The sequence below is a fragment of the Elephas maximus genome, chromosome 3, assembly GCF_024166365.1.
Source record: "Elephas maximus indicus isolate mEleMax1 chromosome 3, mEleMax1 primary haplotype, whole genome shotgun sequence".
Taxonomy (NCBI): Eukaryota; Metazoa; Chordata; class Mammalia; order Proboscidea; family Elephantidae; genus Elephas; species Elephas maximus.
The window spans coordinates 94,164,748-94,191,249 of record NC_064821.1 but is presented as its reverse complement, the minus strand read 5'-3'; the positions used below and the strand labels follow the sequence as shown (position 1 = coordinate 94,191,249).

General features: G+C 36.9%; 1 protein-coding gene across 1 annotated transcript in view; it reads right to left on the bottom strand.

Moving 5' to 3' along the window:
- The window catches only part of C3H1orf185 (chromosome 3 C1orf185 homolog), a 30,155-nt gene extending 3,926 nt beyond the window's left edge, over positions 1-26,229 (bottom strand). Inside the window, exons 1-4 of the mRNA XM_049875542.1 lie at positions 26,217-26,229; positions 25,163-25,268; positions 20,571-20,706; positions 985-1,021 (exon numbers count right to left, since the gene is read on the bottom strand). Coding sequence (XP_049731499.1) covers positions 985-1,021; positions 20,571-20,706; positions 25,163-25,268; positions 26,217-26,229 — 292 coding nt within the window. The remainder of the gene's footprint in view (positions 1-984; positions 1,022-20,570; positions 20,707-25,162; positions 25,269-26,216) is intronic.
- Positions 26,230-26,502: the final 273 nt, after the last annotated feature.

The window sequence follows — 26,502 nt, the reverse complement described above, 5'->3', positions numbered from 1 at the left end:
GAGGTAAATCCCCTGAATTTATGGTCCGGAGGTCAGAAGTGAGGGGAACTCCTGGTGGGTCCCCCAAACTTAATTATGATTATTTAAAAAATCCTAACATATCATTTGTAATATTTTACATATTAACCTTTAATATTTTACACATTAACTCTTAAAGCTGCTTTTAATACTTTATTACATTTTATATTCTACATTTCTAAAATTATATAGGAGGTAATATTTTTAGGTACTAAGACATAATATGAAATAGGATGGTGTCCTTTTAACTTGTGAGATCTGACCCAGCTCTGGGTGGCTAGGGTCACAGAGAAGTGATGCATGTTGTAGCTGGTGTCAGAGAAGTAAGAAAGTGGGGAATTGGTCTATGCTGATTATTTTCTTTGTAATGTGACATTGAAAGTTTTGCTTTTTTGAAAATATACACCCATTCACATACTAATAAATGTAAATAATAAAAATGAATTTTCATGGCATTTAAAAATACTTAGATAACATTTAGGATAGCCTCTTTTTTTTTTTTTTGGTGAAAATATGCAGAACAGAACATAGACCTATTCGACAATTTTTTCCTGTACAGTTCATTGGCAGTGGTTACATACTTCACATTCTGTCACCATTCTCACTGTCTCGACCCCTATTATTTCACCACCGTTAATATATACTCTCTGTCCCTTAAAATTCTCGTCCGTGCTTTAGAGTGGCCGTTGTCATTTCAATCTCATATGGGTAATTCTTCAAAAGGGCGTAATGCTCAAGGCAGACATTCTTTAGTCATTGTGCTAAATTCTTGTTTGGGATAGTTTTGCCTCGAGGTTCAAAAGTTGTTCATAGGTAACAGATTTGGGGGTTCCTCCAGTCTCAATGCATTCAGTAAGTCTGATTTCCAATAAGAATTTGAAGTTAGGATAGCCTCTTGATTCTTTAAGATATGAATTGCTATACATTGAATAAGGTTTCTTCTAATAAAGTATTAAGAAAAAATACCTTTTTTATGTTCTGCGTCCTTTTTTCTTTGATCCTCCTATATAAAAAAAGTTATCCATATTTTAAAAACTGAAAATAGTTTTAAAATAGATAATTTCTTTAATATATTTGATTTACATATTTATAGGAGTTATATATTCTAACATAATAAATATTTCATGAAAATTTCCCCCACAATATGAATCTCTTTCACCAAATATACTGACATAAAAACAAAAAGCTGAGGTATCATCTGAGAAGAATCTGGATTGGTTGAAGAAGGCTGTCTCCAGCATAGAGAATGAAAGGATGAAGGACAGTTCAAATGGGATTACTTATTTCTATCCTGACTAATTTAGGGTCACCTGGCCAGAACTGTTGTTGTTGTTGGGTGCCTTCAAGCCGATTTGTTGGCGGTCAGAATTATGGAGGGCTAAAAAGTAATCATTCCTAGCCTTAGCCATTTCATGTTAGTATGTAACCACTGCCAAAAAAGAAGTGAATTCTATAAAACGGGAATTTATAAAAATGGGAAAAATCTTTTAAAACAAATAAAACATTTGTTCAAACAATATATCCCAGGTGTGTTCTGGGAAGTGCAACGGTATAGCAGTTCTCAAACTTCAGGGAATCAGAATAACCTGGCATGCTTGTTAAAATGCTGATTCATGGGCATAAGACCAGGCCCTAGTGAAACGAAATCTCTGGGAGTAGGGTTTGGGAGTCTGCATTCGTAACACATTCTGCAAGTGGTTCTCATACAAGTGTTCATTAAACCACTAAATAAAACAACGGGCTAATGAATAGGGTAATTGGGAAGGAGTGGGTGAAGTTGAGGCTAGCTTGTGTTCTGAGGGAAAAAGTGTTAGTATTCTTTGTTGACCTACATTGTCCTGCCCCCCTCCCAAGCATCCCAAGGCTTGCTTAAGATACTTATGTGCACACATGTATACACCTTGTGTACAGTACCCAAACCGTGTATAAAGATTGCTTCTCAGACTTTAATGTGCCTGTTAATTACCTGGGGAGCTTAAAATGCAGACTCTGACTCAGGCAGTCTGGGGTGGGGACCACACTTTGAGCAGTAAGGCCCTACGCTGATTAAAATTCTACCCAAATTAGGGGATGACAAAAATGGGCATGCTAAAAAAAAAAAGTAGGGGGCTTTCTTATATACTCGCTAGTGCAAATAAGTAGATTTTTTTCTGGAGGGCAATTTAACAAAACCACTTCTAGAAATTTATTATCCAAGTAATTAATTTTGGATTTGTGTAAATACTCAGTTACTGGAATGTTCATCACAGCACTGTTTAGCATTTAATAAAACCTGCAATCAATAAACCAAGAGTAATAAAATGGTAAACAATGGATACTCTTCCAACTATTAAAAATGGTGTTACAGTATCAGAAAATAAGGATGAACTAAAAAAACGGTGGGGATATGTAAAAAAAGATAGAGGAACCATCTTAAAGGACATACCTGCTAGGTAAAATGTAAGCATCAAAATAATGGTAGTAATGGATTATAATCCACTGAGTAAAATAGAAATTAATAAGTTTATACTGATAATAAATAAGTAAATAAATGAGAAGGGAAAGCTTCTTCCATATGATAGAAAATCAAATGATAAATGTGGGTAGGAGTGGTAGAGTTAGAAAATACCATTTTGCTACAATTTAGGAAAGATTGGATCAGCGAAGACTCATCAACAGATGCTATAGCTAGGAAGTAAAGTTTGATGAAAAGAAGGATATCTGCAGGGGTTCAAAGTGTCTCTACACAGACTGCTTATTGATTGCAAGAGTAAAGATGGGAATAATGCAGTGGGGGGCGGGAACTATACCTTGGTGTGTGATCAAAACTAACATCCTTAGTGATCTGGCAGATGAATATTGAAAGTCTTCAGATATGATAACCTAAATCTAATCATAAGGATAAGCCAAACTGGGGCATAGTCTATGATTTATAAAATAACTGGTTTGTGTTCTTCAAAAATGTCAATATCCCTACTATATAGCCATGGTAGTCAAAACAGCCTGGTACTGGTACAAGGACAGACACATTGACCAAGAGAACAGAATAGAGAACCCAGATGCAAATCCATCCACCCACGGCCCACTGATATTTGACAAAGGACCAAAGTCTATTAAATGGGGAAAAGACAGTCTTTCTAACAAATGGTGCTGGCAAAACTGGATGTCCCTCTGTAAAAAAATGAAACATGACCCATACCTCACCCCATACAGAAAAACTAACTCAAAATGAATCAAAGGCCTAAATATAAAACCTAAAACAATAAAAATCATGCAAGAAAAAATAGGGACAATGCTAGAGGCCCTAATACACGCCATAAATACAATACAAGCCTTAACTAAAAATGTACAAACTGAAGAACTAGATGGGGCCTGGCTACAACTGATGACTGCCCTGACAGGGAACACAACAGAGGACCCCTGAGGGAGCAGGAGAGCAGTGGGATGCAGACCCCAAATTCTCATAAGACCAGACTTAATGGTCTGACTGAGACTGGAAGGACCCCAGTGGTCATGGCCCCCAGACCTTCTGTTGCCCCAGGACAGGAGCCATTCCCAAAGCCAACTCTTCAGACATGGATTGGACTGGACAATGGGTTGGAGAGGGATCCTGGTGAGGAGTGAGCTTCTTCAATCAGGTGGACACTTAAGACTATGTTGGCATCTCCTGCCTGGAGGGGAGATGAGAGGGTGGAGGGGGTTAGAAGCTGGTGAAAAGGACATGAAAATAGAGACTGGAGAGAGAGAGCAGGCTGTCTCATTAGGGGGAGAGTAATTGGGAGTGTGTAGCAAGGTGTATATGGGTTTTCGTGTGAGAGACTGACTTGATTTGTAAACTTTCACTTAAAGCACAATAAAAATTACTTTAAAAAAAATGTACAAACACCAGAAAATAAACTAGATAATTGGGAGCTCCCAGAAATTAAACATGCTTATCAGAAGACTTCATCAAAAAAGTAAAAACAGAAACTACAGGCTGGGAAAAAAACTTTTGGCTATGACATATCCAACAAAGGTCTAATCTCTAAAATCTATAGAATACTTCAAAACCTCAACAACAAAAGACAAATAATCCGAATAAAAAATGGGCAAAGAATATGAGCAGACACTTCACCAAAGAAGACATTCAGGCAGCTCACCGACACACAAGGAAACATTTCCTATCATTAGCCACTAGAGAAATGCAAATCAAAACTATAATGAGATATTACTGGTATGAAACAAAAAAACAGATATTACTGGTATGACACAACAACAACAACAAAAAACAGAAAATAACAAACGTTGGAGAGGTCGTGGAGAGACTGGAATCTTATGAATTGCTGGTGGGAATGTAAAATGGTACAACCACTATGGAAGAAGATATGGCTCCTCCTTAAAAAGCTAGAAATAGAAATACCATATGATCCAGCAATCTCACTCCTAGGAATGTATCCTAGAGAAATACGAGCTGAGACACGAATAGACATATGCACACCCATTTTCACTGCAGCATTATTCACAATAGCAAAATGACAGAAACAACCTACGTGCCCATCAATAGATCGATAAGCAAGTTACGGTACATACACACAATGGAATACTACCCAATAATAAAGAACAATGATGAATCTGTGAAACACCTCACAACATCGATGAATTTGGAGGGCATTATGCTGAGTGAAATAAGTCAATCACAAAAGGACAAATATTGTATGAGACTACTATTATAAAAAGAAAAGGTTTACACACAGAAAAAAAAACAATCTTTGATGGTTATGAGTCAGCAGAGGGGTGGGGAGGGAAAATCACTAACTAGATAGTAGACAGGTGTTAACTTTGGTAAGGGGAAAAACAACACACAATACAGAGGAAGTTAGCACAGCCTTACCAAAGCAAAGTCATAGAAGATTCCGAGACACATCCAAACACCTTGAGGGACCAAGTTACTGGAGCTGAAGGCTGGGGACCGTGGTCTCGGGGAACATCTAGGTCAGTTGGCATAACATAGTTCATGAAGAAAATGTTCTACATCCTACTTTGGTGAGTAGTGTCTAAGGTCTTAAAAGCTTGTGAATGCCCATCTAAGATTATCTATTGATCCCATTCCGAATGGAGCAAAGGAGAATGAAGAAAACCAAAGAAACAAGGAAAATATTAATCCAAAGGACTAATGGACCACAGGAGCCATAGCCTCTACCAGCCTGAGCCCAGAAGAATTAGATGGTGCCCAGCTACCACCACCGACTGACTGCTCTGACCGAGATCACAATAGAGGGTTCCAGACAGAGCAGGAGAAAAATGTAGAACAAAATTCAAATTCACATAAAAAGAACAGACTTACTGGTCTGACAGAGACTAGAGGAGCCCCTGAGACTATGGCCCCCCGACACCCAGCTAACTCAGAACTGCAGCCACTCCTGAAATCCACCTTTCTTCCAAAGATCAGACAGGCGTATAAAACAAACAATAATATATGTGAGGAACGTGCTTCTTAGTTCTATCAAGTATATGGGACCACACGAGCAACACCTGCTCAAAAGCAAAGCTGAGAAGGCATGAAGAGACAGGAAAAATGGGCAAGTGGACACAGGAAACCCAGGGTGTAAAGGGAAAGGGGGATAGTGCTGACACACTGCAGGGATTGTAACCAATGTCACAAAATGATGTGTATAAATTTTCAAATGAGAAACTAATTTGTGCTGTAAAATTTCACCAACAGCACAATAAAATAAAATTTTAAAAAGTCAGTATAATGAAAGACAAAGGTTGAATAACTGTCCCAGATTACCGACTAAAGGGATTTGATAAGAAAATGCAAATGTGATTCTAGACTGGATGCAGAGGAAAAAATTCTATAAAGGACATTGTAAGAATAATTGACAAAAATGGAATATGGATTATAGATTATATAAAAGTATTACATCAATATTAAATTCCCTGAACTTGAAAACTCTACTGAAAATATCCTCATTTTTAGGATGTACATGCATAAATATTAAGGAGTGAAGGAGAATAGCATGTGCAATGTTCTCCCAAATGGTTCAAAAAGAACACACACACACACACACACACACACACACACACACCACAGTTCATAACTCTCACCTTCCTGAATTCTTTTTTCACTAGGCTTTTGGGGTACCTCTTGGTCCTCTTCCTACCACACTGGCTGCTGTTAAACTTCTAAAGTTTAGAGTGCCTCAGGGATACTTATAAGTACTGGATCTTCTTTTCCTAATAACACTGTATACATCTGCTAAACAGAGCAAAACTCCAGTAGGTGCCATTTTTATTGTAAATTCACTATTGCAATAATCACTTAAGTGGTTCTTCCTGCTTCTAACTGTTCTACTCTTCATCTGGCAACCAGAGGAATCCTTTTAAAATACAAAATCAAGGAATGTCACTTCTCTTCTCAAAACCATCCAATGTATTTCCATCTAACTACAAGTAAAGCCTTGATACTAAAAGGAAAAATCTGATTCTTCGAAAAGATCAATAAAACTGATAAAACTCTAGCCAGACTGGCCAGGGAAAAAAAGAAGGGACAAATTAGAAATATGAGAAAAGAGAAAGAGGATATCACTATAGATACCAGAGACATTAAAAAAATAAGAGAATATTATGAACAACTTCATGCCAATAAATCTGATAACTTAGATCAAACAGATAAATCCCTTGAAAGATACAAATTATCAAAGCTTATTCATGTGATGGTTAATTTTATGTGTCAATTTGGCTAGGCTATGGCTCCCCGTTGTTTGGTCAAACACTAGACTAGTTGCTGTCATGGAGAAATTACATGGGCTGTTATAGAACAGTTAAAAATAACAGTTGCCATGTAGTTGATTTCTACTCATGGTGACCCCATATGTGTCAGAGTAGAACTGTGCTCCGTACGGTTTTCAAAGGTTGATTTTTGAAAGCAGATTACCAAGTCTTTCTTCCAAGGCACCTCTGGGTTGATTTGAACGGCCAACCTTTCAGTGAGCACCTGAGCACTTCCAGGTGTGATTAAATCAGTAGGCCCTAAGTAAACTAGATTACCTTCTATAATGTAATCTAATCTAATGTAATCAATCAGTTGAAGGTTTTAAGAGCTAAAAGTGAGTTTCCCTAGTGTATATTCTGCCTACAGAGTATAAATAGATGTTTTGGCAGAAACCTCATCTCACTCTTCTCATTGCCTGTCCTATGGAGCTTGAGACAAAAGCCTGCACGAGTTTCCAGCCTGTTGCCCAACCTATGGATTTTGGACCTACCATGCCAGCCCCGACAACTGCATGAGCCAATTCCTTGAAGTAAATCTCAATCTCTCTCTCTTACTCTGTCCCATGGCTACAGGAGATAAGGTTTACTTCAGGGCACATGTCACAACTTGCAGTCACTTATGCAGAGCTTAAGGTCCCTGAGTAGTGCAAACAGTTTGCACTCATCTACTAATTGAAAGGTTGGCAGTTAGAACCCATCCTGTGGTGTTGCAGAAGAAGGGCCTAGCTTTCTGCTTCCATAAGACTATAGCCAAGAAAATCCTAGGGAGCTCAATACTACTCTGTAACACACGGGTCACCATAAGTTGGAACAGACTCCATGGCAATGGGTTTGATTTGGTTTTATGCAGTGCTTGAGCTGGCATTTGAAGCCTTGGGCTCATTCTTTTCTTTCCTCCTTATGTCCAGTGAAAGTAAGAGCAATTAGTCAATGACACTCTACTTGTCAGTTTGACAAAAATGTTCTAAGGTATCAAATATATGATCACCCAGGATCTTGTCTCTTGTGTTTGACTACCAATGTTCAATGGTGATATTTTACATATTTCTATTACCACATCATGGAAATCCTGGTGGCATAGTGGTTAAATGCTTTGGTCACTAACCTAAAAGGTCGGCAGTTTGAATCTACAACGGAAATTCTGTGGGGCAGTTCTACTCTGTCCTATAGGGTTGCTATGAGTCGGAATCTGCTCGACAGCAATGGATTTGGATTTTTTTTTTATTACCACATCATACCATGGACTATCAGTGCCACCTTTACTACTGGAAATATAGTCATGAGTGCCTTTAAATCTAACCAGACTTAAGAACCAATTCCAGAAACCCCAAAAGCAATTCAGAGAATTCACCTTTAAGATTCTGTTTCTCCAGGACCACTCTCAGTATCAGTTATGGATTGAATTGTATCCACCGCAAAAGTAAGTATTGAAATTCTGGCCCTTATATCTGTAAATATGATCCTGTTTGGAAAGAGGGTTATCTTTGTTATGGTAATTAGGTCATACCTGAGTAGGGTGGGTTCTAAAACTAATAATTTGAGTTATAAAAAGAGTAGATAGAAAACAGAGACACAGAGAGAAGAGGGAGACAGATAACAGGGACAGAAGCATTTAAAGGATTATAGGCAGCTAAGATGGCCCACAAGAGCCACACCTTGAATTCAGACTTCTAGTGTCCTGAACTATGAAGAAATACACTTCTGTTTTTTAAAGTCACCCACACAAAATCCATAGTTCAGGCAATGGAAAGAATGAAGAGTGAGTTCTGTCAAAATATCTATTTTTAGGCCGGAGGCAGAACAAACCCTAGGGAATCATCCTCTTTGCTCTTAAGGCCTTCAACTGAAGTGATTGAGGCCCACCTACATTACGGAAGGTAATCTGCTTTACTTAAGGCCAACTGATTTAACCATCTGTAACTACTCCATAATAGCAACTAGAGATGAGCACCACAGGCTAGCGAAGTTGACACATGAAATTAACTATCCCAGTACCGATCCACAGATTGAAAGTGTCAAACAAATTATAAGCGAGAAAAAAAATAAAGCAACCCTTAGAGATATTGATACATACAGGTATGTATAGATATGTGTGTGCATGCACATATATCCACACAAGATACAGTTACAGATACTTCTCAGACATAACCAAACACCTTGCGAGAATGGTTTTCTAGGTTTGACGGCCTAGGTCCTTAGTTTCCTGGAACAACTCAGTCAACTGACACCACAAAGTTCGTGTTCTTCATCCTACTGAGATAAGTAACATTTGGGGTGTTAAAAGCTTGCAAGCAGCTACCTAAGATACAACTATCGTCTCTACTCTTTAGGTGCAAAAGAGAAAGAAGGAAACCAAAGTTTCAGAAGAAACTAGTCTACAGGGCTAATAGCCTACACAAGCCACAACCTCATCTACACTAAGGCCAGAACTAGATAGTGTCCAGCTATTGCTACTGACCATTCTGATCAGGGCCACAATAGATGGATCCAAATAAAATGGGAGAAAAATATGAAACAGAACTCAAATTCTGAAAAAGTTCAGACTTACTGGACCAGTTGAGGCTGGAGAACTCCCTAAGACTATCACCCTGAGATACTCTTTAAACCTTGAACTGAAACTATCCCTTGAGGTCACCTTTTAGTGAAATAACACATTGGCACACAAAATAAAGGATATTATCCATTAGTACCAGGCTCTATTAAAAATCTGTCTATATAAGTGTTAACTTTGGTGAAGGGTAAGACAGTACATAATACTGAGGAAGCCAGCACAACTTGTCCAAGGCAAGGGCAGGGAAGCACCACAGACACATCCAAACTCCCTGAGGGACCGAATTACTGGGCTGAGGACTATGAGGACCATGGTCTTGGGAAATATCTAACTCACATGGTGTAACATAGTTTATAAAGAAAATGTTCTACATTCTGCTTTGGTGAGTAGCATCTGAGGTCTTAAAAGCTTGTGAGTGGCCATCTAAGATACTCCACTGGTCTCACTCCATCTGGAACAAGGAAGAATGAAGAAAACCAAAGACACAAGGGAAAGATTAATCCAAAGGACTAATGGACCACAACTACCACAGCCTCCACCACACTGAGTCCAGCAGAGCTAAATGGGGCCCAGCTACCACCACTGACTGCTCTGACAGAGATCACAATAGAGGGTCCTGGACAGAGCTGGAGAAAAATGTACACTAAATTCTAACTCACAAAAAAAGGCCAGACTTACTGTACTGACAGAGGCTGGAAAAACCCCAAGAGTATGCCCCCTGGACACACTTTTAGCTTGGTAATGAAGTCACTCCTGAGGTTCACCCTTCAGCCAAAGACCAGACAGGCCCATAAAACAAAACAAGAATAAAGGGGCACACCAGCCCAGGGGCAAGGACTAGAAGGCAGGAGGGTACAGGTAAACTGGTAACAGAGAACCCAAGGTTGAGAAGCGGGGAGTGATGACATGTTGTGGGGCTGGTAACCAATGTCACAAGACAATATGTATACTAACTGTTTTAATGAGAAACTAGTTTGTTCTGTAAACCTTCAACTAAACTACAGTTAAAAAAATCATCTATATGAGACTAAAACGTCAATAATTACTCTAGACCCTAGAGGACCGAGTAGAACTGCCCCATAGAGTTTCCAAGGAACGGCTGGCGGACTTCAACTGCCGACATTTTGGTTAGCAGCCGAGCTCTTAACCACTATGCCACCAGGGATCCTGGTAAGGTATAGGATCAGTGAAAAAGAGGAAGACCCTCAATGAGATGGAATGACACAGTGGCTACAACAATGGGTTCAATCATAGTAATGATCATCAGGATGGTGCAGTACCATGCAGTGTTTCATTGCTGAACATGGGTTGCTATGAGTGGGAACCAACTCCACACCACCTAACAACAACAAGGAGCCCAGTGGTGCAATGGTAAAGTGCTCAGCTGCTAACCAAAAGCTTGGCAATTCAAACCCACCAGCCACTACATGGGAGAAAGAGGTGGTAGTCTGCTTCCGTAAAGATTACAGCCTTGGAAACCCAATGGGGCAGTTATACTCTGTCCAATGGGTACTGGGTAGGATAGCTCTAATCAAAAAGATAGATAACAAACGTTGGCAAGGATGTGGAAAATTGGAATCCTCATGGACCACTGACAGGAATGTAAAATAGTGCAGGGGTTTGGGAAAACAAGCTGTTAGCTCTTCAAAGCTTAGACAGAGTTATCACATGATCCAGCAATTCACTCATAGCTATATACTCAAGATAAAAAAATATATATATATATATACACAAAAATTTGCACCCAAGTGTTCGTAGCAGCATTGTTTATAATTGCTACAAAGTGGAAGTACAATCAGAATGCTCCTTAGAAGCAAGGATTGAGAGACTATGGCTCACATACTTTGGACATGTTATTAGGGGGGATCAGTACCTGGAGAAGGACATCGTGCTTGGTAAAGTAGAGGGTCAGCGAAAAAGAGGAAGACCTTCAACAAGATGGACTGACACAGTGGCTGCAACAGTGGGCTCAAGTATAACGACAATTGTAAGGATGGCGGAGGACAGAGCAGTGTTTCCTTCTGTTGTACAACACGTCACTATGAGTAGAAACTGACTCAACAGCACCTAAGAACAACAACAAAAAGTGGAAACAACCCAAATGTCCACTAACCAATGAATATATAAACAAAATATGGTATTATCAATGCAAACCAAAAAACCAAATCTGTTGCCATCAAGTAGATTCAGATTCAAAGTGACCCTATAGGACCGAGATGAACTGCCTCACAGGGTTTCTAAGGAGTGGCTGGTGGATTCAAACTGCTGACTTTTTGGTCAGCAGCCTGAGCTCTTAACCCTGCGCCACCAGTGCTCCATTATCAATGCAATGGAATATTATTCAGGCATAAAAAGGACGAAGTGCTGATACAGGGTACAACACTGATGAACCTTGAAAATGTTATACTAAATTAAAGAAGCCAGTTACAAAAGACCATATATTGTATGATTCAATTTACAGGAAATGCCCAGAATAAGCAAATCTGTAGAGACAGAAAGTAGATTAATGGTTTCCAGGGAATGGGGGCTAGGTGGAATTGGGAATGACTGCCAATGAGCATGGCGTTTCTTTTTGGGGGTGATAAAAATGTTCTGAAGTTTACTGCTGTGCTGGTCATACAACTCTGTGAATATACTAAAAGCCATTGATTGTATACTTTAAAAAGAGTGAATTATATGTGAATTATATCTCTATAAGTACCATGAGTCAATAAAGACTCAATGGTAACTAATAAAACAACAAAGCTGCTATATAGGACACAAAAACAACCTAAAACTATAAAAATTTTATAAAGAAGACAGGAGGAAATCTTTGTGACCTAGGGTTAGTCTAGTAGTTCTTGGACATGACACCAAAAGAATGATCCATAAAAGGGAAAACGGATAAATTAGACTTAGTCAAAATTTAAAACTTCTGCTTTGCAAAAGACCCTGTTAAGAGGATGAAAAGACAAATCATAAAATGGGAGAAAATATTTGCAGATCACATATCTGACAAAGGATACCTATCCAGAATATACATAAAACCGCTACTGACGATTCAATTTCAAATCCCATTGACCTTATAAGACAGAGTAAAACTACCCCACAGAGTTTCCAAGGCTGTACATCTTTACTTTTATAAAATAAACTGAACTTTGGTTAGCAGCAGAGGTCTTAACCACTACACCACCTAACTGTAACTGAACTGAACCCACTGCCGTGAAGTCGATTCCAACTCACAGTTGACCCTATAGGACAGAGCAGAACTGCCCCTTAGGGTTTCCAAGGAGTGGCTGGTGGATTCGATCTGCCGACCTTTTGGTTAGGGAGCTGTAGCTTTTAACTATTATGCCACCAGGGCTCTTTAAATCTTTATAAAAGCAGGCTGCTACATCTTTCTCCCACGGAGCATCTGTTGGGTTTGAACCACTGACCTTTCAGTTAGTAGCTGAGTGTTTAACCACTGCGTAACCAGGCCTCCCCATAGAAGGAAAACATGAAAAGATGTTCAGTGTTGCTACCCATTAAGAAATGCAAATTAAGATCACTGCACATCTTTTAGAATGACTAAAATAAAAGATACTGATAGTGCCAAATGCTAGCAAGGACACACACACACACAAAACTGGATCTCTCATACATTGCTAGTGGGAATGTAAAATGGGACAGTCACTTTAAAAATCAGTCTGGTAGTTTCCTAAAAAATTTAACATATACTTACCAAATGTGCATTCCTGTATACTTATCCTAGAGAAATGAAAACTTATGTTCATAAATGCTCATGGCATCTTTATTTACAATAGTCCCAAACTGGAAAAAATCAAATGTCCTTCAACAGGTGAATGGTTAAAAAAACTGTGGTACATCTATACACTATTACACTACACAGCTATAAAAAGGAACAAACTATTGATACATGCAACCACTTGGATGGATCTTAAGGATATTATGCTGAATGAACAAAAGCCAATCTCAAAAGGTCACATGTTATATGATACCATTTATATAACATTCTGGAAATTACGAAATTATATATAGAGAGAGCAGATTAGTGGTTGCTAGGGAAGGAAAGACTGCTGCACAGGGAAGGGGACAGCATGAGGGCATTCCTTTGTGGTGATGGAACAGTTTTGTGACTTGATTGTGATGGAGGTGTTATAAAAATCTATACATATGATAAAATGTCATGGAACTATACACAAAGATGACAAAAAATTAGTGTATGAGGAAACTGCTAAAATCTGAATATGATCTGTAGTCTAGTTAATTGCATTGTGGCAATATCAGTTTCCTGCTTTTGATAATGTACTGTATTTCTGTAAGATATTACCATTGAGGGAAGTCATGTGATAGGTACACAAGACATCTCCGTGTGCGTATTTTTTTTGAAACTTCTTGAGTCTGTAGTCCTTTCAGAATAAAAATTCAAAAGAAATAAATTGTAATTCTGTTTACAACAATTGGAGTACAAAATTTTAAAATCCATACTATTGACAATAGCATCAAAAACACTTAGTGATATAGATAACAAATAACATGCAAGACTTTTATACTAAAAAGTACAAAATAAACTTAAAGAAGACCTTGATAACAGCAGAGTATACAACGTTCATGGAACCCTGCTGGCAAAGTAGTTAAAAGCTCAAGCTACTAACCAAAAGGTTGGCACTTTGAATCCATCAGCTGCTCCTTGGAAACTCTATGGGGCAGTTCTACTCTGTCCTATAGAGTCACTATGAGTTGGAATCGACTTGATGGCACACAACAACATACCATGTTCATGGATTGCAAGACTCAATGTTAAGATGTCCATTCTCCCTAAATTGATTTATAGATTCAATGCTATTTCAAAAAAATGCAAGCAGACTTTCTGAAGAACTATACAGAATGCTTCCTAAATTATATGGGAGTGCAAAGCACCTTGAACAAAGAATAAAGTTGGTAAGCTTAAATTACTTGACTCCATGACTTACTATAAAGTTACAGGAATCAAGACAATATGGTGTTGTTTAAGGACGAATAATTTACTAAACAAAACACCAAGTTCAAGGAAGAGACCAACAGCCTGGAACAACAGAGGAAGAAGGAGAGTCAGGAATCAAAGGATATGGAATGCGTACCTAACTGCCTCCATAAACAACTGCCTCCTTTGCCATGAGACCAGAAGAACTGGATGGTGCCCAATTACCATTACTGAATATTTTGATCAAAGATTCCATAAGAGAATTCTGATCAAAAGGAGGAAAATGTAGAAAAGAATTTCAAATTCTCACGGACTCCAGACTTTCTGGAGCCATGAAGAATGGATGAATCCCTGAAACTATTGCCCTGAGATAATCTTCAGGGTTAAACCAAAAATATCCCCTTAAGTCTTCTTAAAACCAAACAATATTTTAGCTTAACTGGTAAAAAATGTCTTCCTTGAGCTTTATGCTCTTTTAAGAACGATCCACATGGGATCAAATTGACAATAGCAACTTGAAAGATTAGACAGGAACTTTAGGGAGCAGTGAATTTATGTTAATGAGGGAAGAACAACTCAGAAAAAGGAGTGGTTACACAACTCAAAGAATGTAATCAATGTCACTAAATTGTACGTGTAAAAACTGCTAAATTGGTGTATATTTTGCTGTGTATATTCTCAAAAATGAAAACAAAAACCTGGGAGGGGGAAAGAATGACGCCAACATATATACAATCAATTGATTTTCAATTAAAGTGCCAAATTAGTTCAAGGAGGAAAGGAAGGTCATTTTAACAAAATTTTTTGTAACAACTGGATATTTTCATGGAAAAAGATGAGCTTTGATTGCTAACTCACACCAAATAAAATTTAATTAGAGATGGATCATAGATCTAAACATAAAACTCAAAACTATAGAGCAACTAAAAGAAGACAGGAGAATTTTTTTGCTACCTTAGGAAGATAAATATTTCTTAGACAGGATACTCATTTCCTTTAAAAAGAAAGAAGTCACAGATTGGACTTCATCAACACTAAAATTTTCTGCTGATCAAATGGTAACATTATAAAAATGAGTAGTCAAGCCAATCCAGGAAAAAAAAATCACAACATATGTATCTGACAATGGACTTGCATCCAGATTACTTGAAGAACTCCTGAAAGTCACTAAATCAAAATACAAAAACAACTCAATTAAAAAATGGACATCCAACTTGGACAGACCACAAAAGAAACTATATAATGAGCCAATACACACATGAAAAGGAACTCAACATCTTTAGTCATCAGGGAAATGTAAATTAAAAGCACATGGAAATGCCATTTCACACCCACTAAAATGACTATAATTAAATATACTAATAACACTAAATGTTGGCAATGATGCAGGGTGTAATGGATTGAATTGCATTCTCCCAAAATATGTGTTATGATCCTAATCTCTGTACCTGTAATAGAATCCTGTCTGGAAATAGGGGTTTTATGTTAATGTTATATTAATGAGGTAATGCTAGAGAGAGGTGGGTTCTAAACCTAATCACTTCTGAGTTATAAAAAGAGCAGAATGGACACAGAGACATGCATGGAGAGGAAAGATACCATACAAAGACAGACACATGCCACATCTGTAAGTCCAGGAACACCAAGGATTGCTGCAGCTACTAGAAGCTGAAAGAGACAAAGAAGGATCTCCTCCTAGAGCCATTCAGAATTCTAGGCTCTAGAACTATGAGAAAATATGTGTCTGTTCTCTAAAGCCACCCACTTGTGGTATTTTTGTGATCGCACCATTAAGTAACTAAGACATGGAGCAGCTGGAACTCTCGCTTTTTATTGATCAGAGTGAAATATGGTACAACCACTTTGGAAACCTGTTTGGCAGTTTCTCATAAAGTTATACGTACATCTACCCAAGCTCCCACAATTCCATGCTCAGGTATTGACCCAAGAGAAACAAAATATATGTTCACAAGAAGTCTTGTACATGAATGTTAGAGCAGGCTTATTCATAATAGCCCTGAACTGAAAACACCATGTGCCCAACGAGATAATGCATAAACAAACTGCTGTATACTCAATCAATAGAATACTACTTATTAATGGAAAGAATAAACAGTTCTCATACACATACACCTGTTGTGATCAAGTTGATTCCAACTCATAGCAACCCCATATATCTATATTATATACACATATAACATGGGTAAACCCCAAAAAGTTGTATGAAGTGAAAGAAAGCCATAAAAGATACATATTATATGATTCCATTTACATGAGATTTAAGAACAGATAAAAACAAAACCTTGTTAATAGAAATCAGAAAGTACTTTCCTGGGATAGGAAAGGGAATTGACTGGTAAGGGACATGAGGGAACTTTCTTAGATAATAAAAATGTTCTTCTGTTATCTTGTTTTGGGTGTTGACTGACTGAGTATACAACTGTCAATGCTCACTGGGTGGAATTTCTAGGATCCCTGCATTCTATTGTAGGTGATTACACATCAATAAAATATTTTTTGAATATTTTAAGTCAATTTCACCTCAATGGTATTCTTCCCTCAAATCTAAAATCTTTAACTTCAGTCTGATCATGAGAAAAACATCAGATAAACCCAAAGTGAAAGACATCTTACAAAACACATGGCCTGCACTCCTCAAAACTGTAAAGATCAGGTTAAACAAGAAAAGACAGATACTGTCACAGACCAGAGGAGACTTAAGAAACATAATGGCTAAATGGAATGTGGTAACTGGGTTAGGTCCTAGAAGAGCAAAAGCACATTTGCATCAAAACTGGTGAAACCCAAATAAAGTCAAGTTTATTTAATAGTAATGTATCAATATTGATTTATTAGTTTTGACTAATGTAATACGATAATTTAAGATTTTAATGTTAGGGGAAACTGAGTGAGGGGTATATGAGAACTCTGTGTTTATTAGCTTTGCAACTTTTATACAAATCTAAAATTATTCCAGAATAAAAAGTGCACTTAAAAATCACATCACAAAAACATAAAGATAAAAATCTTGCAGTAAGTTAACATAATATGTGCAAGGCTTTTTATAAAAATAACGCTAAAGCTTCATTGAAAAATATTAGAATAACATATATAAATGAAGAGACATACCATATTCATGGTTAGAAGATTTAATATTGTAAATAATTGGCTTTGATCTAATAATGCAGCACAATTATCCTCAAAATCCGAAAAGACATATGGAAACAAGTTAAATTGTATCCCTACTTACACCAAACACAAAAATCAATTCTAGACTGGATTAAAGACCTATGTTGGCAAAACTATAAAACTCTTAAAAGACAACACAGAAGAGTATCTACAACTTCAGAGTAAGGAAGGAAATAATAAATCATAAAGGAAAAGGCTGAGATATGAAGTTACATTAAAAATTAAAGAATTTTTTGTTTATCAAAATATACTATAAACAGAGTAAAAAGAAAAGCCATAAAGTAGATGAAGGTATTGAAATTAACAAAACTGATGAGGATTGGTATCCAGAATAAATAACTCTTTTAAAAAGTAATAAAAAGACAAACAACCTAATAGAAAAAGAAATAAAAGATTTGAACAGGCATTTCGCATAAGGGAACCATAAACAGCCAGTGAACTTTAGAAAAGACAATCACCTCATTTATAAGAAGAAAAATACGAATCAAAACCACAGTGATATACTATCAAATTGGCAAAAATTTAGAAGCCTAAAAATATCAATATTGTTGAATATATGGAACAATGTGAGCAGTAACGCATGTCTTGAGGGGATGTATATTGATAAGCTACTTTTGAAAATAATTTATAATTGTCTAATAATGTTGAGCATGTTACCCCACAACTCAGCCATTTTACTGTCAGGTATATTCCCTATAAAAATTCTGTACAGAAACAAATGAAAACAAACCATATGTCCACAACATAAAATGAGACATATTCATACAGTGGAAAACCATATAATAGTAAAAATAATTAACTATGGCTATATGCACCAACCTGGATGAATCTCAGAAACATAATACTAAGCAAAAAACGAAAGACTATATGAAATATGGAATCCAAAAACAAATAAAATTTAATAACTCAAGGATCCTTGACATTTGTGGCAAAACTACAAAGAAAAACAAGGGTTAACTTTAATTACAGTAGTTCCACTGAGGAACTTATTGCATATTTGTTGAATGAATAATAAATAACCTAATTAAAATTTAGTGTAGTGGTTAAGAGCTGGGCTGCTAACCAAAAGGCCGGCAGTTAGACCCCCAGCTGCTCCTTGGAAACCCTATGGGGCAGTTCTACTCTGTCCTATAGGATTGCTATGAGCCGGAATTGACTCAACAGCAAAGGGTTTGGTTTTGGTTTTATATATGTACTTCTTCTATCATAGCACTTATGACACTTTTCTAATTGTTTATTTGTTTCTAGAAGTCCCTGGGTGGTGCAAATGGTTAACCCACTCGGCTGCCAACCAAAAGGCTGGAAGTTCAAGTCCACCCAGAGGCACCTCGGAAGAAAGGCCTGGTTATCTACTTTTGAAAAATCAGCCATTAAAACCCTAAAGGGCAGTTTCATTCTGACACTCATGGGGTCTCCATGAGGCAGAATCAACTCAGCAACTGTTTTTTATTTGTTTATATCAATTATTAGATAAACCCTATGAGGACATCATTACATCACTACTGCCTATCATGTGATAAGGTACTTGATAAATTCAATAAATGTTAAATGCATACATAGAAAATTTTTTTTTCTTTGCAACACAATCAGATGACTCTTCATTTGAAAGTCAGAGCTAACAACCTTTAGAATTAATTTGATCATAACATTTGCCTGCTTGAAACCCTCCAGCAATTATAATGGTATACTTTATGGTGCTATGTGGCCAGGCACTATTTTGAGTGCTTTTCACATATTAGTTCCTTTAATTTCCACAACAACTGTATGGAGGTGAAATTACCCTCATTTTGCAGATGAAGAAACTGAGACACAGAGAAGTTAAGTAACTTGCCTAAGGTTGCCCAGCTAGTAATGGTAGAGCCAGGATTCAAACATGAGTGATCTGGCTCTAGAGTCTATGCTCTTGACCATAATCTTATAATGCTTCCAGTGGATCTGTACAGCCTAGGCGTTAAAAGCCAAAATCCTTAGGGTCCTAATGAAGCTCATCATAATCACATCTCCAGGATTTTTTCCACCACTCCCTTCTGAGTCCTAGGCTCCAAACATGTCATTTTCTTTCATAGCTGAAAGCCTTTGAACATAGAATGTCCTTTGTCTTCTTTCCTCCTGACGAACTTCTATTCATTCCTCAAAATCCAACTCAAATGTCTTCTCTGTGAAACCAGTACCTATCAACAGTTGCTATCAAGTCAACTCAAACTCATGGTAAACCCATGTATGTAAGAGTAGAACTTTGCTCCATAGGGTTTTCAATGGCTGATTTTTCAGAAATAGATTGCTAGACCTTTCTTCTGAGGCACTTCTGGGTGGACTTGAATTTAAAAATCTTTTGGTTAGCAGTCGAGCTTTTGCACCACACAGGCACTCCCTTCTCTGTGAAGACTTCAAGCTCCCTTATCAACTATGTGGCTCTTATCACATTATGTTATAATTATCAGTTTACATATTTTTCTTTTCTACTACAGTTTGGGCTCATCTAGGGCTGGGCTCATAAATTATTTATTTAGCCTCAGTGCCTAAATTAGTGTTGCCATATATGAGGCACTCAATAAATGTTTGGTTAGCAAAAAAATGAACACTGAATTCAATACTGAAGGTGTATAAGGAAATTCTGACTTTCTATCAGTTTATCTATTAATGATATAAGGTCATTGAACTGGTTTTGTTTTGTTTAGCCATATCATATTTTAAATTTCTACTGGTCTTGTTTACTTTATTCATATAACACTGTTTTGACACTTACCACATAACACTAATTATGTGTCTGCTCTCCTACTTTATATTACATGAGATCCTTGAGGGTAGGGGCTGTATTTTATTATCCCCAATAAGAGCTTGAAATATAATGAAGGCTTAATAAACCCTTGTTGAACTGAATTCATTACACAGTCTGAATATCTAGTCTCTGAACCTCTTTTCTCTGACAGACCTAATATTTTTTTTTCAGTTTTTCTTATGCCATTTGCTCATGATCTTTTGCTCATATCTTCATCCTCAAAATAATCCCCTATGGGTAACACTGGTTCTCAGGCTAGAGATATATAATGTTTTTCAAACTTAAAAAACAATGCTAATGACATGGTGTCAAAAGAAATTCTTTAAAAAATATTGCTATAAAATATTACTCTCTACCTGTAATTGGAATCTTCCAGTATGAAAATTTCGAGAAATAAAAACACACTGAGAATGAGATTTAGTCTTCACCTTTGCTGGTCTTTGCCTGCATCTCTTATCGGTTGCTGTTAATTTGGAATTTTGAAATATTTCTCTGAAAAATATTTTTAAAAGAGTATTATTAAACATAAATTAGAATGTAAACCAATTAAATTATTCTATTTTCCAATATTTATAAAGGTTTAAATAATAAGAATATTATTACTACATATTTCTTCTTGAAAGCACAAATCAATTTTTATACTCCCTTCCCCAATGATAACTGATTCCATTACACCTATCTTATTCATATAATGTAAATTAAGCTACTTTTTATTTTTCCAGTTTGAAGATTAATCAGGAGTCTTTAATATCCTTTCTGGTTGTGAGATAATTCATTTTAATGTTAATTAGCCTCTTCATAAATGTGCTTTTAATGGCAAAGGAAATTTTAAAAAATGACCATGCATTGGTTGATTTTGGTATTTAATAATATCTCTGGCAAAAAGTGGAAGGAAACTGAACTGAATCTAATGCTTTACAATGGAAGAATACTTATGATCTTTCATTACCCACACAACCACCACAAACAAGTGAGAGAGGGGTAAAAACAATGAAGTAGCAAGTAAAACCTCAGCTGGTGAAAGGCACATAGTTTAATGTAAGGGAATGTAGTTTAAAATAGTCATTTTAAATTAGGGACTTAAAAAATAATGCTGATTGCCTTCTCTTCTTCACAGATACTACAAAACTTCCAAAGTATTTCAAGAGACCACAGTATGTTACTTAATGAGGTATTAATAATTAGGATTCATTCATTTGATTCAATTCACTTAACAAATAATTTACTGAGTATCTACTCTCTGTCAGGCATTACACAAGGCGCTGTCCTCGCGAAACTATCATTGCTCCTCCTATGGAGCTTACACATTAGTAGAGAAGTCAGACATTAATAAAATCACAGGACTATGAAAAATTACAATTGTAGAAAGTATATAAAAGTTACCTGTTATTGTATGAGTATAAAACAAAGGGAATTAACATGGTTAGAGAGGTCAGGAAAGGCTTTCCTGAGGAAGGGATGACTGAAATAGGCATCTGAAGAAATAGTAACAGTTATCAGGCAAAGTATGGTGCAGAAGCGGAGATGTGAGAGGAAGAATGTTCTACGCAGAGAAAAGAACAAGTACAAAGGCCTTGTGGCCAGGTTAGGTTTGTGTAGCAGAAGCAAAGAAAGGGCAGGGGAGAGTGGGAGAAGAAACTGGGGAGTGTGCATGGGCAGATCATGTAGGGCCTCATAAGTCATGTTATTTTGTCTTTATCCTAAAAGCAGTTAAGAAGATCTTTATAATCTAATTGGGGTGGGATGGAGAGGTGGGGTGATTTGATCATATTTGCACTTGGAAAATGTCTGGCTGAATTGTGGAGAAGAGATTAAATGAATTCTACTCTGTCCTATAGGGTCGCTATGAATCGGAATCGTCTCAACAGCAACGGTTCTTCTTATCTGTTGTTAAAGCAGGGCGTCAGTTACAACTACTACTGGAGTAGTCTATATGGCAGATGATGATAGATTAGGGTGGTGACAGCTGTAATGGAGATAAATGAATATATTTAAATGATTTATAAAGTAAAATAGAACTTGGTGATGATTCAAATTTAGTGGGGTCAGGAAAGAGGTAAAGAGATACCAAGCATGTCTTCCACCTTTAGGAAAAAACTTTCCTTGACCCCACACTCTCTTCCAGCTACTGCCTCATTTATCAGTTCCCCTTCTCTCTCTCTCTCACACACACACACGCACACACGCGCACACACACACAAAGCTCTTGAAAGAGACATCTATATTTGTCTCAATTTTCTTACCTTGTGTTCTTCTCAAACGTGAGTTTCTGAACCTACCACTTCACCAAAACTGCTCATCAAGGTCACCAATGACCTCCATAGTATAAAAGCTAAAAATTACTTCTCTAGCCTCATTCTTCTCAACTTCTTAAACACCTTCAACATAACTGGTACCACTTCCTTTTTGAAACATTTTCTAATTGTGCCTTCCTTGACATCGCACCTGTCTCTCTTCCCTGTTCTCACACTTTGTTGATTCTTCCTCTTCTGCTAGATTTCTAAATGGTGGTGGTCTAAAGGGCAATGTTGTAGGTTCTTCGCTTCTCTTTCATCAATACTCCTTAGGTAGTCCCATCCAGTCCTATGATATTAGATACCCTCTACATATCAAAAACCTAAATCTCCAGACCTGACTTCTTTCCTGAACTTCATACATGTATATTCAACTGACATTTCACATTTCCACCTGGATGTTTAATAGACTTTTAAACTTATATCCAAAACACAACTCTCAGTTTATCACCACTTCTCCAATTTGCTCTATCCTCCAATTGTCCCCTAATTTTAGTAAATGGCACTACCAACTTACTCAGCTGCTTAGGATAACAACTTAGATGCTATCATTAATTCTGCCCTTTCACTTACCTTTCCCTACCTCATTCAATTTATCAACACCCCTTCTTTTTATCTCCTCTTCTTTCACACTAGTTCAAGCCACCATTATCTCTCACTTGGGCTATGCAATAGTCTTCTAACTTGTCTCTCTGCTTTCCCTCTTACTCCATTGCAATTCAGGCTTCGAAGAGCAATAAGAAATATCTTTTAAAATACAAGTCAGAACACTCATACATTGCTAGTGGGCGTGTAAAATGGTATACCCATTTGGAAAAGTATTTGATAGTTTTTTATAAAGTTAATCAAATGGTCCAGCAATTCCAATCTTAGGTATTTCAAGAGAACTGAAAACATGTGCACAAAAGATTCATATAAGACTGTTTATAGCAGCTTATCCCTAAGAGCTAAAAACTGGAAGTGACCCAAATATCCATTAGCAGGCTAAAGGATAGCAACTTGAGGTATATTCATACAATGGAATACTACACATCAATAAACAGAATCAACTACAGATAAATGCAACAGCATAAGTGAATCCAAAAGTATGATGTTAGGTTAAAGAAGCCAGACATAAAAAAAAAAAATCCATATGATTTCATTTATATTAAGTTCAAGATCAGGTAAAACTAATCCATGGTAGTCGTAGAAATCAGAATAATGATTGCCTCTGGAGCAAATGTGAGCGGTGATGCCTGGAAAGGAGTATGAGGGTACTTTCTGAGGTGACGGGAAAGTTCTATACCTTGATTGAGGTGGTGGTTACGTAAGCAAATATTTGTTAAAATTCATCAAACTGTACACTTAAAATTTGTGCACTTTATTGTATATATTTTTAAAAAGAGTGTTATGAAAATGTAAATCAGCTATAGAAGACATCGCAGTATTTAAAATGGGGATAATATTACTACTCGTGGAGCTGTTATGAAATCTAAATGAGATAACATATAAAGCACTTAGAGCAGCTACTACAATGTATTAAGCACTTGATGTTAGCTATTTCTCTGATGATAAGGTTGTTCCCCTATTAAAACTGCCAATGTCACAAAGAATAAAACCCAAACTCCTTATCCCAGCCAGAAATTCCTATGTCATCTGGCACATGCCTGTCTCCTCAACCTCATTTTGTATCAGTATCACCCTTTCTCACTATGGTCTATCCACAGAGGCCTTCTTTCTGTTCACTGAACAACGCCAAGATGGTTCCCACCGTGGGGCCTGTGTACTTGCTATGCTTTCAGCTTAGAACGCTCTTGCTCTAGGTCTTCATACGCTGGGTCATTCTTTTAACCCAGGTCTCAGATGAAATATTACCTACTTGAAGAGGCATTTCCTGAACTTTATCTATCTGATCGTTATCTGTCTCCTCCCAGATATACTACTAGTGAGACAGGAACCTTGTCTGACTTGTTCAGAGTTGTATCCTCAGTACCCAGGACAATGGCAGACACCCAGTAATTATTTGTTGAAAGAATGAATAAAGGAATAATTTCTAGGTTTCTGACTTGTGCAAGTGGATGTATGGTATGTATTCATTTGTGAAGACAGGGAACACTGAAGCAGGAACATGCTTGTGTGGGGGAGAAGATCATAAGACAAAGCAAATTCTAAACTGAGTACATAATTAGAAACACCAATTTTCAGGGTTAAAAGGAACTGAGGTATCAAGTAACCTATCCTTCTTTCTCTGGCAAAGAATGATTTTTAGACCATCCCAGAGCATTCCTGTCAACAAATTTATTACATATCTCCAAGAGAAAGGGAACCTTCCTCTCTCAATGATGTTTTAAATCTCTAAAATGGAAATCAAATTTTTTTCTAAATGTCTAGCCTGAATGTCCAAACCCACGTCATCTAGAGAACAAAATGATTCTCATTATTCCTCAAAATTTTAGTGCATGAAAATTGCTATTATGCGACTCTAGGACTTCTCTTTTCAGGCTATTTCAAACATGTAAAGCCTCCCTAACCCTCACTAAAGGGCCTATAACTCACATCCCAAATTACAGAATCAATACTCATATAGTTACTTAAGTTTAATGTCATCTGAAAAAAATCCTTTATTGAGTTTATGAAAGAAAAACAAAGTTAACAAACAATATAATAAATCCTACCTTCGTTTGCAAATCAGGAACCACAAAGCTGATGCCAAAGCAAAGAAACCAATTCCCAAAATAACAGCACCAGCAGCCAGAAAATAGGTTAAGTAGTTAAAGAAACCTATACAAATAAATTATAAAAGAATATTTCATGCATGTATTTTCATTCTCTAGGTAATATTAAATAATATTTCAAATTATATAACATAATATAGTATCAAGACATTAATCAGGAGGTTTGGAGACCTGAAGTCTAGTCCTATGCAATTTAATAAACTTTGAGACCCTGAGTTAGAGAATTACACAGGGCATCCTGCTGATTAGGACCTCGGGCACACTTCTCTGACCCTGCCAGGATCTGAAACCTATGTTTTGTTTTTGTAACAGCAGCCACCACCTTCTTTTTCTATCTGGTTTTCTCCCTTCCCAGTCCAGCTGTGGATTTGTTTGCTATTTACCCAGCAACATTCCTTGCAGTCTGCCAACATAAGACCCTTTTCATTTTAAGAACTGTATTATCTACACTACTAGGAGGCATACGAGGGTAGCAAAATAACAAACCTGAGGAATTTTTAAGATCCTAGAAATCTTCAAAAGTTTTACCTCTACTTTATCTCAGGAGCAGTAAAAGATCATAGCCAAAAGCTAGGTAAAAACAACATAACAGCAGGTTTAATAACTGGAAAACCCTACAGGAATTATGTGGTATAACCCTTAGTAAAATTAAGGCCTAGTAAGGCCCAGGTAGGAGAAGTAACTGAACTAAGGTTGCACAGCAAATTAAATCCAGTCCTCTATTTTTTCTATCCACGCTACCAATTAATACTGGTGTATATTAAAAAGAATAAAGAAATCATGAGGTGATTACAGTCAGGTTGGTCAAGCCTTCATTAAGATTCTGAAAGCTGCTACCTAAGCATAAAACAAGCTGTGGAAAGCTTTCACAAAAGGTTGTATGAAATGAAGAAAATCAGACTCGAAAGAGAAACTAGCCTACAGGACTAACTGCCTTAACCACTATTCCACCACAGCTCCATAAATTGGAAAGGAGGAGTAAAACTATCTTTACTTGTAGATGACATGATCATATATATAGGAAATCCCAAAGGATCCACAAAAAATACCTACTAGAGTTAATAAACAAAGTCAGCAAAGTTGCAGGGTAGAGAGCAACACGCAAAAATTAGTTGTCTCTATACACCAGCAATGAACAATCCAAAAAGGAAATTAAGAAAACTACTACATTTACAATAGTATCAAAAACAATAAAATGCTTAGAAATAAGTGTAACCAAGTAAGTGAAAGACTTATACATTGAAAGTTACAAAACATTGCTGAAAATTTTTAGGGAAGAC